The sequence below is a fragment of the Plectrocnemia conspersa genome, unplaced genomic scaffold, assembly GCF_051122295.1.
Source record: "Plectrocnemia conspersa isolate PC_06_02 unplaced genomic scaffold, ASM5112229v1 ptg000002l, whole genome shotgun sequence".
In the NCBI taxonomy this organism is placed as follows: Eukaryota; Metazoa; Arthropoda; class Insecta; order Trichoptera; family Polycentropodidae; genus Plectrocnemia; species Plectrocnemia conspersa.
Genome location: NW_028277166.1, coordinates 7603998 through 7614937, shown reverse-complemented (window position 1 = coordinate 7614937; position 10940 = coordinate 7603998). Strand labels below are relative to the sequence as shown.

The following is a 10940-nucleotide window of genomic DNA, read 5'->3' as shown; positions in this document are numbered from 1 at the left end:
CCGAACTTTACTTATAAAATATACTCGAATTCATATACAACAATCTTACACTAATCTCCTTCAAAGTAGTCCCCTTGGGCTGCCACATACTTCTCCCAACGGTTCTGCCACTTTCGAAAGCAGCGCTGGAACGCCTCTTTAAAGATGGCGCGCAGCTGGTCCGTCGCATTATCTTCTCTGTACTGAAATCTGGTTTCTTTCAGGAGCATTTTCAGCGAATATGTTCAACTTTTCCCTCGCCTGTCAGTGAGTTTTTCGTCTTGCGCGTGCATCCTTGAAGTGAAAAGGCCATCTTTTTGAGGATCGAAGGATTAACGAAATACTTATATAATTGCTTTGAATCTTTTATATTGCAATGTTATCGTATTTTTAATTTTTTGACAACAAATAAGCTCACCTCCACGCTTTAACATTACAAAAGCCAACGGTATAATACCGGACGGGAGTTTCTAACTCAGGTTGGTTCAAGCATCTTAGCCAAATAAATATTTTTAGTGAACATGTGCCAAATAAATCATTTTTAACAAGTACCCTTTTTTATGTTCTGTTTTTGTTTATATTATATTGTATATGTATGTTTTGATTATCATTTGTTAAGTGTTTAAACAATTTGCTATATTAGATAAATAAATTAATAAACAAATAACGAGTTTTCGTTACGTAAAAAGCAATAAAATCATGCAGTCGCCGCCGCAGTGGGAACGATCGTTACCGAGCGTTTCCGCTGCAACGGCGTTGACACGATTTTATTGTTTTTAACGTGGATTTTTGACTTCTTGTATTTGCGCCCTTCATTTGGCCAAAATTCGATTTGAATATATTTTCGGTTTGAATATACTCTCATGCCGGAGGTCCATAGTAATATCTGTACTTCTTCTTCCGCTACTTTTCTACTGAGAGGTGAGTTGGCTTAGTTTGTATTTTGGACTTGACCCAATAAAAGTTCTACAACGATAATTATTTTTATACCTTTTATTAGGTTATTTTGGGTTTGATTAATTCGTGTAGGTTAGGTTTGGGTTTGAACAATAAATGAACGTTTTACAACTGTCAAATTGAGTTTCATGGACATTTTAGAACAGCATTTAACTTTATCAGTTAAATAATATTTTCACCAGTAGAAGTATATATCTACTGGGGTAAATATATTTGGACTTCACTAGTGAAAATATAACTTCACTGGAACATAAACATTCACCACTATCATTAGTAAATGTATGAATTAGGTATGTAAATGTGTGTATTACTACGTATGGAAAAGTTGAGATCATATAGTTTTACTAGCATCTGCCAGATAAATATTATTTTCACTAGTAAACATATATATCTACTGATGAAAATGTATTACAATATAATTTCACTGAAATGATATAATTTCGAAATAGATTCGTTTTTTGGAGAAGTTTTACTATCAGGAACGTAATTTTAGCTTTTTAGGGGGGGGGGGGGTAGAGCAAAAATTGTCCAGTCAGTTGTTGGTTTTTTAATATTTCGATTTCATTAGGATTTATAGTTTTTCATTAAATAACGTGTATTTTTCTGGCCAAATTCAATGTTCCTACCTGCCCCCTTCCTTAAATAACGTCCCTGCGTCTTCATGCAATTAGCCGGTTCAAAGTCCATTTTATCCAAATATTCAACAAAATCTCGTGTCCGTGATGTCATCGTTCATTTCACTCGATATCACTGGCATATTTATCTTCTTTCATACTTCGCCAGTACTCATTGGGCACTTGAATGTGCCTTAAGCCTTTAATCCTAATAATATGGTTATTTAGTATAATTTAAGGCTGTAAATCGCTTGAATTTATTGAACTATAATATTTTCTTAAATTTGTGTTTTCTGTGAAAATATAAACAAAACTTAAAAATCACAGTAAAATAAAAAATCAAACATACCCAATACTTATTATTTAATTATAGCCGAGAAATGATAATTCACTTTAGTACTTCTGCACAAAAATGTTACCAGTAGTGTTAAAGTGCACAACATGACTAAGTGCTCTTTTTTGATGCTTATAGAGCGGAAGTGAAATCCAAAGCGTATGTGCGTGGAGCTGTTGTACCTGTTTGCAAATATGTATCTTAGAATTGATAAATTTATCCCTGATATTCGACTAATATTTCTGCTGCGCCGATGAATGCTTATTATTATTTTATTCAATTCGTAATATTAGCACGGCAAAATTTTTTACTTTTATAATATAATATTTGAATTATTTTATGTGTACTAGTTACACATCACAGAAAAGAAAAGATTAAAGCTAATCTTAAAATAATTAAAAATATATTAATTAGAGTAATGTACAAATTAAAGAATGTTATTTTTGGAACCATCTTAATATTGGAATTTACAATTTATTATTTGTAACCCTAAACAGGAAAACAATTAATTTATTTAATCAACCCTTCGTTTTATGGAGTTGAAAATTTTAAACAAATTCCAAACTGTAATGATTTTTATATATGGCTCTATAAATTCATTATTTTTATAACTGTTTTGTTGTTAAAAAGTTCAAATTTGATTTTCGATATATATTTTTTTTATTATTTAACCTTTAATATTTTTTACGACGATAAAAAAAATCATGAAATGAAGGGTTAAAATTGCTTGCATTTTTTAAATAGGTTTAAAATATTAAAATTATTATTTTATTAAAAAAAAAAGTTTTGAATTTGATTATAAAAATACTTTTATGCAAAGTATTTTTTTTTATTTTCTAAACAGCAACATTCTCGGCCATGAGCATTTGGTTGGTACCCCTGTCGGTGTAGTCAGCTAATGTCACTTGTTGTGTTGTCAGTTCGGCTGTCAAAATTCTCAGTAAATATCGAATAAATGTAATATTTCGCATTGAAACTATTCAAAATGTCATTTAACAACTTTTAATTAACGCATAAAACACTTCCTATATAATTTAATATTGAATTTCAATAACAACGCAATTTATAAATAAAATATATTATTGCTCATGAAATTGCAATAATTTAGCTCATACTTACTCTATTGCGCAGTGTAGTCGTAATAAAATAACAAAATTTGTAATTTTTGTGTATTATTGATTAGATCTATTTACAATAATTTATTTTACACAGGTTTCAAATGAGAGCTATTCGCCATGAGTTGGTTTGATACATCTGGTTTCACGAGTCTAGCTAAATCGGCTCTGAAGGAAGCTCAGAAGACGATCGATAAAGCGCTGGATATTCAACAAGATGAAAATGGACAGCTCACCGCTACTAAGAAACCCAAGAGTCATACGGAATCTTCAACGCCAGTTCAAAAAGATTCATCAGACTTTTTCTCATCGTGGGGATTGACAACATCTAACAGTTTAAATATGATCTCCACTAAAGATCAACCGGTGATAACTCAGAGTCCATCTAAAGCAATGTCGCATAGTCTATGGGGTTCATTTGCCGGATCGTTTTTCGAATCCGAGCAAAATGAATTAGGAGTCAATCTTTCCGACCCACAGATGAGTAATGAATCTAAAGAAACTGTATCGGATGATGTAAATCAAACTGAACTGCTAAGAGATAATGAGAATATATTGAAAAATAACGTAGAAGGACAGCCGGTCGTTATGCGAAGATCTTTAGATAAGCACAATTCAATAAATCGACTATCGATGATATCGACCGATAGTAAGAATAGTTCTGAATCTATCGAAGTCTTAGGCACTCATAGTTTGAAGACTACGCCCGATTCTGATGTCACATCTTTGAATAATTCCGTATCAAGTAACAGTTTAAAATTAGCATCGAGCTCCGTCGAGGTGATTCCTGACAGTTTGGTGAGTCAGAGTTCTATCGAGTTGTTGGGTTTTAGTCATTCTGGATCTGACGATGAGTTTGGATCGCCTCTGACGTCTCCGATCGATAAAGACAATTCTAGCACGCAAAATACGGAAGACGATATCAAAATCATCAGCGACGTTAACGCTAATAACGATGACGAAGAAGTATCGGCCGCTGATGATACTATTTCTTATAATTCGGTATCGGAATTTACAGCTCCGACTATATTAGATTCGTCTAACATACTCAAAGCCGACATGATAGTAAGAAAGCCTCAGTTTTGTAGCGATATGATCGATAGTTTCGGATCTGACGGATCCAGTAATATCCTCCATAGTAGCGAAGACGTTCCTATTACGAGAGCGCCCGGAAGGACGGTACTACAATTCTCGCCGATAATGAAAGAGTTTTTTCAAATGAACAACTGTGATAATATCATCCAACCGTCGAGTTTACTGACCGATAGTTACAATTCTTCAAACGAAGGCTCGTGGTCAGATCGCACAGTAAACGCGGAAACCGATTTGTTAGATTCGAGCACTGAAGACGTTATTAAAAAGACTGTGATAACCGATAAGCTTGCCTCTAGTTTTAGTGTGAAAGGAATGCTGGAAGACGCCATCATAGATAAACTGAGCGATAAAATAAGCGATTCGTCGTCTTATTGCAAGATTAACGACGAACCCGAAGCACACGCGGCGTGGAAAGAGACTGATCATTCTTGCTCTAGTCAAAGTTACGAAGAAGTCGATAAAGCGTCTAGTATTGAACATTTAGGGGAGTCGAACGAAACGTTCCGGCACAGAGAACCGACGTCTCCGGTCAGCTCGGACGGTAGAAGCATCGATATGGTCAAAATAGGTTCGGAACAAACGTCCGGACACACTTCCGGCGACGATTTAGAAACGACGACTTCGTCGGACATCGAAATAATACCGAGTCCGAACGGAGAATATGGCGTGTATTGCAGGCAGAGTCCCGCTAAAGTTCCGAGTAAGTTTGCTAAACATCAGACCGGACACGTCGTCGATCTGGTGCTCGGAAAAGCTTTAGCGTCTAAGATAAGAGGTCACACTAGAGAATTATCCGGCGCTTCGGTTCAAAGCAACGCAAGCGACGATAGTCATTGTTCAGAAGTGGACAGACTGATGAAAAGATTGGCCGAAATGACCGAGATTTTAGAAAGTAGAGAATCTAAATTGATCGAAATCAGTAGAAATAATATTGAATTGAACGAATCGAACACCGAGTTGAAGCAACAGCTTGAAAATTTCAATAAACAAGACATTTCGGATGTTAATATTATCACTGAAGAATATACGCAAAGGCTTTCGGCTTTAGAAAAAAAATTTCAACAGGCTATACGAGACAAGGTAATTTTGCATAATGATTTTCTATTTGATTTATAAATTAATGTTAATGTGTTCGTTAGGATGTTTTGAGAAAGCAAACTGAGACTTATAAACAAGAGGCTGCAATGAGGATATCTAGTAGTAATTTGGAAACAGTTATCGGAGAAAAAGACGAGATAATTAAAGAACTGAGGGAGGAAGGTGAAAAATTATCAAAGTTGCAACTGCATCACTCGACCATTATTAAAAGACTGAGATCTAAAGAGAAGGAAAACGAACAAGTTATTAAAACGCTGAGGTATATTTATTTTGATTTAGATTTAATATAAATACATTGATTCTTATCTCATTTTTTAAAACGTAATAAAATCAGTTAAATAATTAGTTGTGGGTTACATTAACAAACAAGCAATCGGTTTTTGGTTTGAAACAATAAATCTTCATACCAATGATATTTTTTCTTCGTTGCTTCACACAAATTGTTACACTATGATTATATTATTGCAAACTTAATAATATCAAATTACTTACCAAATTTAAATTAATTACAGGCGGCCCTCGACTTTCGCACATAATTGGTTCCTGAAAATGTGTGCGAATGTTGAATGTACGAAAGTCGAGGGAAGTAAAAAAAATTGAAATTGTATGTATTTTAAAATATTTATTTATTAAGTAAATATAAGATGTTTAAGAGACGTTTAAGAGACACGTTTAAGATGGTTTTGCGGGTGTTCCCTTTGAAAAGTTATCAAGAGTTAACTGTTTTCCATTATTCTTTTTCTTTTCTTCATATAGTATTTTATAACATGCTATGATTTTATTGATTGCCCCACGCACTTGAAATATGCGCTCTCCATTGGGATCACAATCTTCCATAATATTTAAAAATTTGTCAAGGTGCGTGTAGGCTTCATTTATATTTTTCATTGTTAAATAGTTTTCCAAAATAAGTCTGTCTCATCTACATTAAATATTTGGCTAGAGGAATATTCTACATCTTCAATAATCTTGGATAATTAGGAAATAAATTCTTTTGCAGCATCTTTATCCGCATCAGTCGATTCTCCAGTAAATTTAATATTATGAAAAGAATACCTCATTTTAAAATTGTAAAACCAACCGTTACTTGCTTGAAAAATCGTGTTAAAATCTTTTTTTAATCTATCCTTCCAATCTTTGTGCAAACTAAGAGCTTTTGCTTGAATAATTGAAATACTCAGAGGGACATCTTTTTGATGTTGGTCATCGACCTACGATGACAAAGATTTTCCATTTCATCCATGTTTTTTTTTTGCTGTGTTTTTTTGGAAACATATCATTAAAGATTGTGGAAATATATCTTTATTTTCCACAATTTTGAACGTATTCTTTAATTATATTTTTATTTTGCAAAATTGAACATATCGTAGACCTGTTTGTATCATACGAACGTCCAATTGAAGCAAAAGATTCACCGCTATCAGAACGTTTTTTTTTTAAAAAAAATTAAATTTTAAAAAATTGATTTTTTTTAAATGTGCGAAATAGCGAATTGTGCGAAAGTCGAACGTTCGAAAGTCGAGGGCCGCCTGTATTTACCAAACCAAATTTGACGTGTGTCAGTAGAGATACGGTATATAGCGACTAGGTTTTTAAAAATAAGAAGTTTCCAAAAATAAAAATATATATAGAGTATAAAAATAGTAAATTATAAAAAGTTGTAAAGAAACCCAAATAAACCCAAGTAAAGCAAATCGGTCACCGATTCCCAGACTTTCAGTCTGGTGGTTAATACTTACTTGCATGTATTCATTATGTCTGATTGACTTACTCGGTTGGTACAGATTTTCCCGTTGTAATGCATTGGGCTTACGCCTGTCAGGTTACAACGGAAGATTTAATAAAAATCGGTATTTATAAGACTAAAAAATTATTAGTATTAAGTTTTATTATTTGTATATTTAGGGATAAAATAGCAGAACAAGCCCAAGAATTAGATCGTTTGAAGAGGTCTCTAACTGCAAAAGAAACAGCAGAGAGCACTCACATAGAAACCGTATATAAATTGACTACTTCCAATAAGAAATTGGAGAATGAAATCTCTGAGGTTAGTGAATAATTTAATACTATATTGATGTTTTTGAATTCATTGACTGTATATTTATCACTTATAGGCAAAGAGTCAATTAGATGATACTACTCAAAAGTTCGACACAATTAAAAAATCGTTTGACGCTGCTAAAAAAGAAGTGACAGAACTACAGAGGAACTGTGGAGATAGAGAAAAGAATCAAGAAGTTTTAACCGCAATTACGAAGGAAAAGGCCGTTCTAGAGTCTGAGAACGAACAGTTGTCGCATAGGGTCGACGAATTGCGCACTCTGCTTAGACAAGGTTTTTATTTTGTTTTTGTTTTGGGTTAAATGAGTTCTATTTTTTTAATGTATCATCATACATTAAAAAAATTTAGAGGAACAACGTTGGATGGGGAAGGAGAGTTCTTTACGCAGCGAAGTCGCTCGACAATTGGCTCGTGCCGAAGACGCAGAATCGGCGCTTCAGATCAGTAAAAATGAGATCGAAATGGCAAGCTCTTGCGACGGAATGTCTTCTGACGGCGGTGCTCTATTGGCGCAATTGGCCGCTTTGCAAGAAAGCTCGCTGGAAAGAGATAGACGATTTCAAACTACAGAAAGAAGATTGCAACAATTAGCCAGTATGTATTTTTTTATTTGTTTTTATTATAATTAGATGTGATGTAATAAGAATGTTATGTTTCAGCCGAAGCTCAAACAAAATTGACAAAAGCGACGGAAGCTAATCAATTGTTCAAAGACGAGTGTCAAAGTCTTCGTTCTAAATTAGCGAGCACCGAAATTAGTCTATCGCATGCCACACAAAAGTTGGATAATTGTACGCTTGCATGCGAGGAACACATGTCACAATTAAATATAACACTAGAGAGTAGTAATCGGTAAGTTTAAATCTTCTTACTTTTTTTACTGATTCCTATATATTATTATATTTAATTTTAGATTGAAGCAAGAGTTTGAATCATTCAAAGATAGTTCTAATAAATCAATAGAGGAATTGAGTAAAAACTTAAAAGATTTGGAACAACAGTTTAGCTTAGAAAAAACTGCACACGAAGCGGAGAAGAGGCGGAGTGTTATCTTACAGGTAATAGATTAATATAATACGTACTCAATGAATATATTGTATAATTTTTATTATATATAATTTAGGAGCAATTGAAAGAGACGTCATCGTCAATGGATCCGGCGTCAGGGTCTTCTCTATTACTTGCTCGATTGGTAGGAACTGGTGAGATGATCGGAGCTCCGAATCCTATTAATAACAGCGCTGATCGTGGCGGAAACTCATCTCCTCACGGAAGCACCGGTCGAGATTCACTCGCTTCCGAATCATTAGGAAGTGGAGTATGGCCAGCGGTAATTATTCAGATTTTATTTATATTTTGTTTATAAATTTGATATTTAAGTGTGTATCTATGTTAAATAGGACGATGGTGACTCCTGTGTGATTGGTAGTGTCAGTGGAAATATTAATGAGAGTATCATGCCTGGTGGAGATGGAGGTTTGTGTACCTTAGAGAGGCTGCAAGCGGCTTTGCAAAGACGAGAAGGAGAATTGAGAGCTGCTAGGAAAGCCGGTAAGCGATCTCATGCACAGAGGACTGCTTTGGCGAGAGAATTAGCTCTACACGCTGCCGAACTCGACACAATGCAGGTTAGTTAGTGTATAATATAATCATTAAAGGTAGACAATAAATACAGGTTGGCATAAAATAAGTGTTTTTATTATTATTAAATGGGCGTCATTTTTATACTTACTCTCCATGGTTTCGATACTATAAAAAAATCTTCAAATATATAGACATCGTTTTGATTTGATTACAGATTTCAGATTATTATTGAGATCTTTCATTTGCTGCAAATGTTTATTTTCATATCATTTTTGCGTCCAGTTGGTAATAGTTCTGGGTTACATCTCTAGTGATAATTATTTTTGTAAAGCCATAAAAATTGATACAGATTTCAATTTATTGAATTTTTTAAATTTAGTTGTATTATATTTATTATTAAACTATAATTTATTTATATTATATTTATTGATTTTTTTTGTGGTCTTTGCGTAAACAGCGAGCTTCGAAATATCCCTTACGACAAAATTTAAATATTATTAATGCCATCTGTTACTATAAATATATTTAATAAAAATAAATTTATGAACGTCACATTTTTTTATAAACGGATCACTTGCTGGCACACAAAAACACAACAAAACCCTATACATCCGTGCATCCTGTGCCATTCCGCTCCACAGCGGTATCTCTTTTGAGAAGTAGCATTCATTGTTGCACTATTAAAGATCATATTAATGTGGTATTCATTGGTGTAATGATAAAAAAATAAGTGCTGGAGCGCTGAACTTACACCTCCATTTTTAAAAATAGCCAATATTGATATTTCAAAATATTAAAATTTTTTTTAATGTTTTTGTGAGAATAAAAAAACTTATTTCAACATTTCAGTAATGTATTATAGAATTTTATTGATATGTGTATTTTTATTATCCCGTTTCATGATTGCTACAGACAGTGTTATCAAGGAATCACTGATAATTTGCATTTGTTTTCACAAATAAAATTTAATAAATTAATTTAATTTATTTGACGGATGTTATTTATATTTTATCGAAGTTCGCGATCTTATGTCAACCGAGGTTGCACTCCCTTGAAAACGGTCAATACATTCAGTCGAAATTCAAAAGAAAAGGCAATCGGCTGCAAAAGTGTTTGTATGTCACAGAAGAAAGACTCTGTGTTGTATATTTATGACTTTGTACAAACAACCTATAGAATTGGACTGCCTATTGTTACTTTGATTCTTTTGTATTATACATGCGCAGATAGGAACAATTTTTTTTCAGTTTTGCTTTTGTTGTGAAATTTCCGGTACGTTTTAAAAATTTGGAGATTTATAAAATGTACAGGAGCGCGCTCCAGCCCATATATATTCTTGATTTTATAAAATAGATTTTTAGAGCAGATTACGTATTTTGCATTAAATGGTGAATACAAATAAAAAATAATAAATTGAAGGCGCTAAAAATATTTTAGCGAAACAATATTTGTGCGAAAGATCGCCAGCGCACGACAAAAGTCGCTCTTACTTGTAAGCGCTATGTAGAGATTTCTATATGATTGATAACTAAAAAAATTATATTTTACGTTGTGACAGTCGGTTTATAAAATACAACAGTAGATATTATAATAAATTTTTATTTATAGAGTTTACAACATCAATACGACGCTCTGCTTCAAATGTACGGCGAGAAAGAAGAACAGCTTCAAGAGTTGCGATTAGATTTGCAAGACGTCAAAGACATGTACAAAATGCAGCTGGACGAGATCTTAATGTTGAAGCGGCTAGCAAAAGAGAAGAATAATCAGCAAAAGTGATCTTGAGCTTGCATTTCCTAACAAATCACAAATGATCGTTTTAGAATATGCCTTTCGTAGCGTTTCATTAAATTCTATTATTGGCAACACTTGGTCAAAAAGTTTATATTTATTAATGAACTTACGTTAAAAATATATTGCAAAAAGCATTTACGTGTATATATTGCAGATTTTAAACATTTTATACCGTATAAAAAAAGATATTGTGATTATATAAATATTAATAATTTTATCAATGCTAATATATAAGTAAATGAAAGCTTAAAAGTACATCTTTTTGAAAATCTTAATGCCTAATGTTGGTTCATAGATCTTGATTTATA

The 10940-nt window shown here is 33.1% G+C and overlaps 1 protein-coding gene across 2 annotated transcripts; it reads left to right on the top strand.

The window, feature by feature from the left end:
* The first annotated feature begins 2771 nt into the window (after window positions 1-2771).
* On the top strand, window positions 2772-10884 carry Tmf (TATA element modulatory factor). Of its 2 annotated transcripts, none has more exons than XM_088181865.1 (11): window positions 2772-2824; window positions 3097-5174; window positions 5234-5451; window positions 7098-7239; window positions 7307-7526; window positions 7603-7848; window positions 7914-8106; window positions 8168-8312; window positions 8378-8584; window positions 8655-8882; window positions 10447-10884. In XM_088181865.1, exons 2-11 carry the CDS (start codon window positions 3120-3122, stop codon window positions 10615-10617), a joined length of 3825 nt encoding a protein of 1274 aa, XP_088037991.1. In that variant the 5' UTR covers window positions 2772-2824; window positions 3097-3119; the 3' UTR covers window positions 10618-10884. The 2 variants fall into 2 exon arrangements, with proteins under 2 accessions (XP_088037991.1, XP_088037990.1); XM_088181864.1 differs by having other exon boundaries at window positions 2772-2841.
* The last annotated feature ends 56 nt before the right edge of the window (window positions 10885-10940 follow it).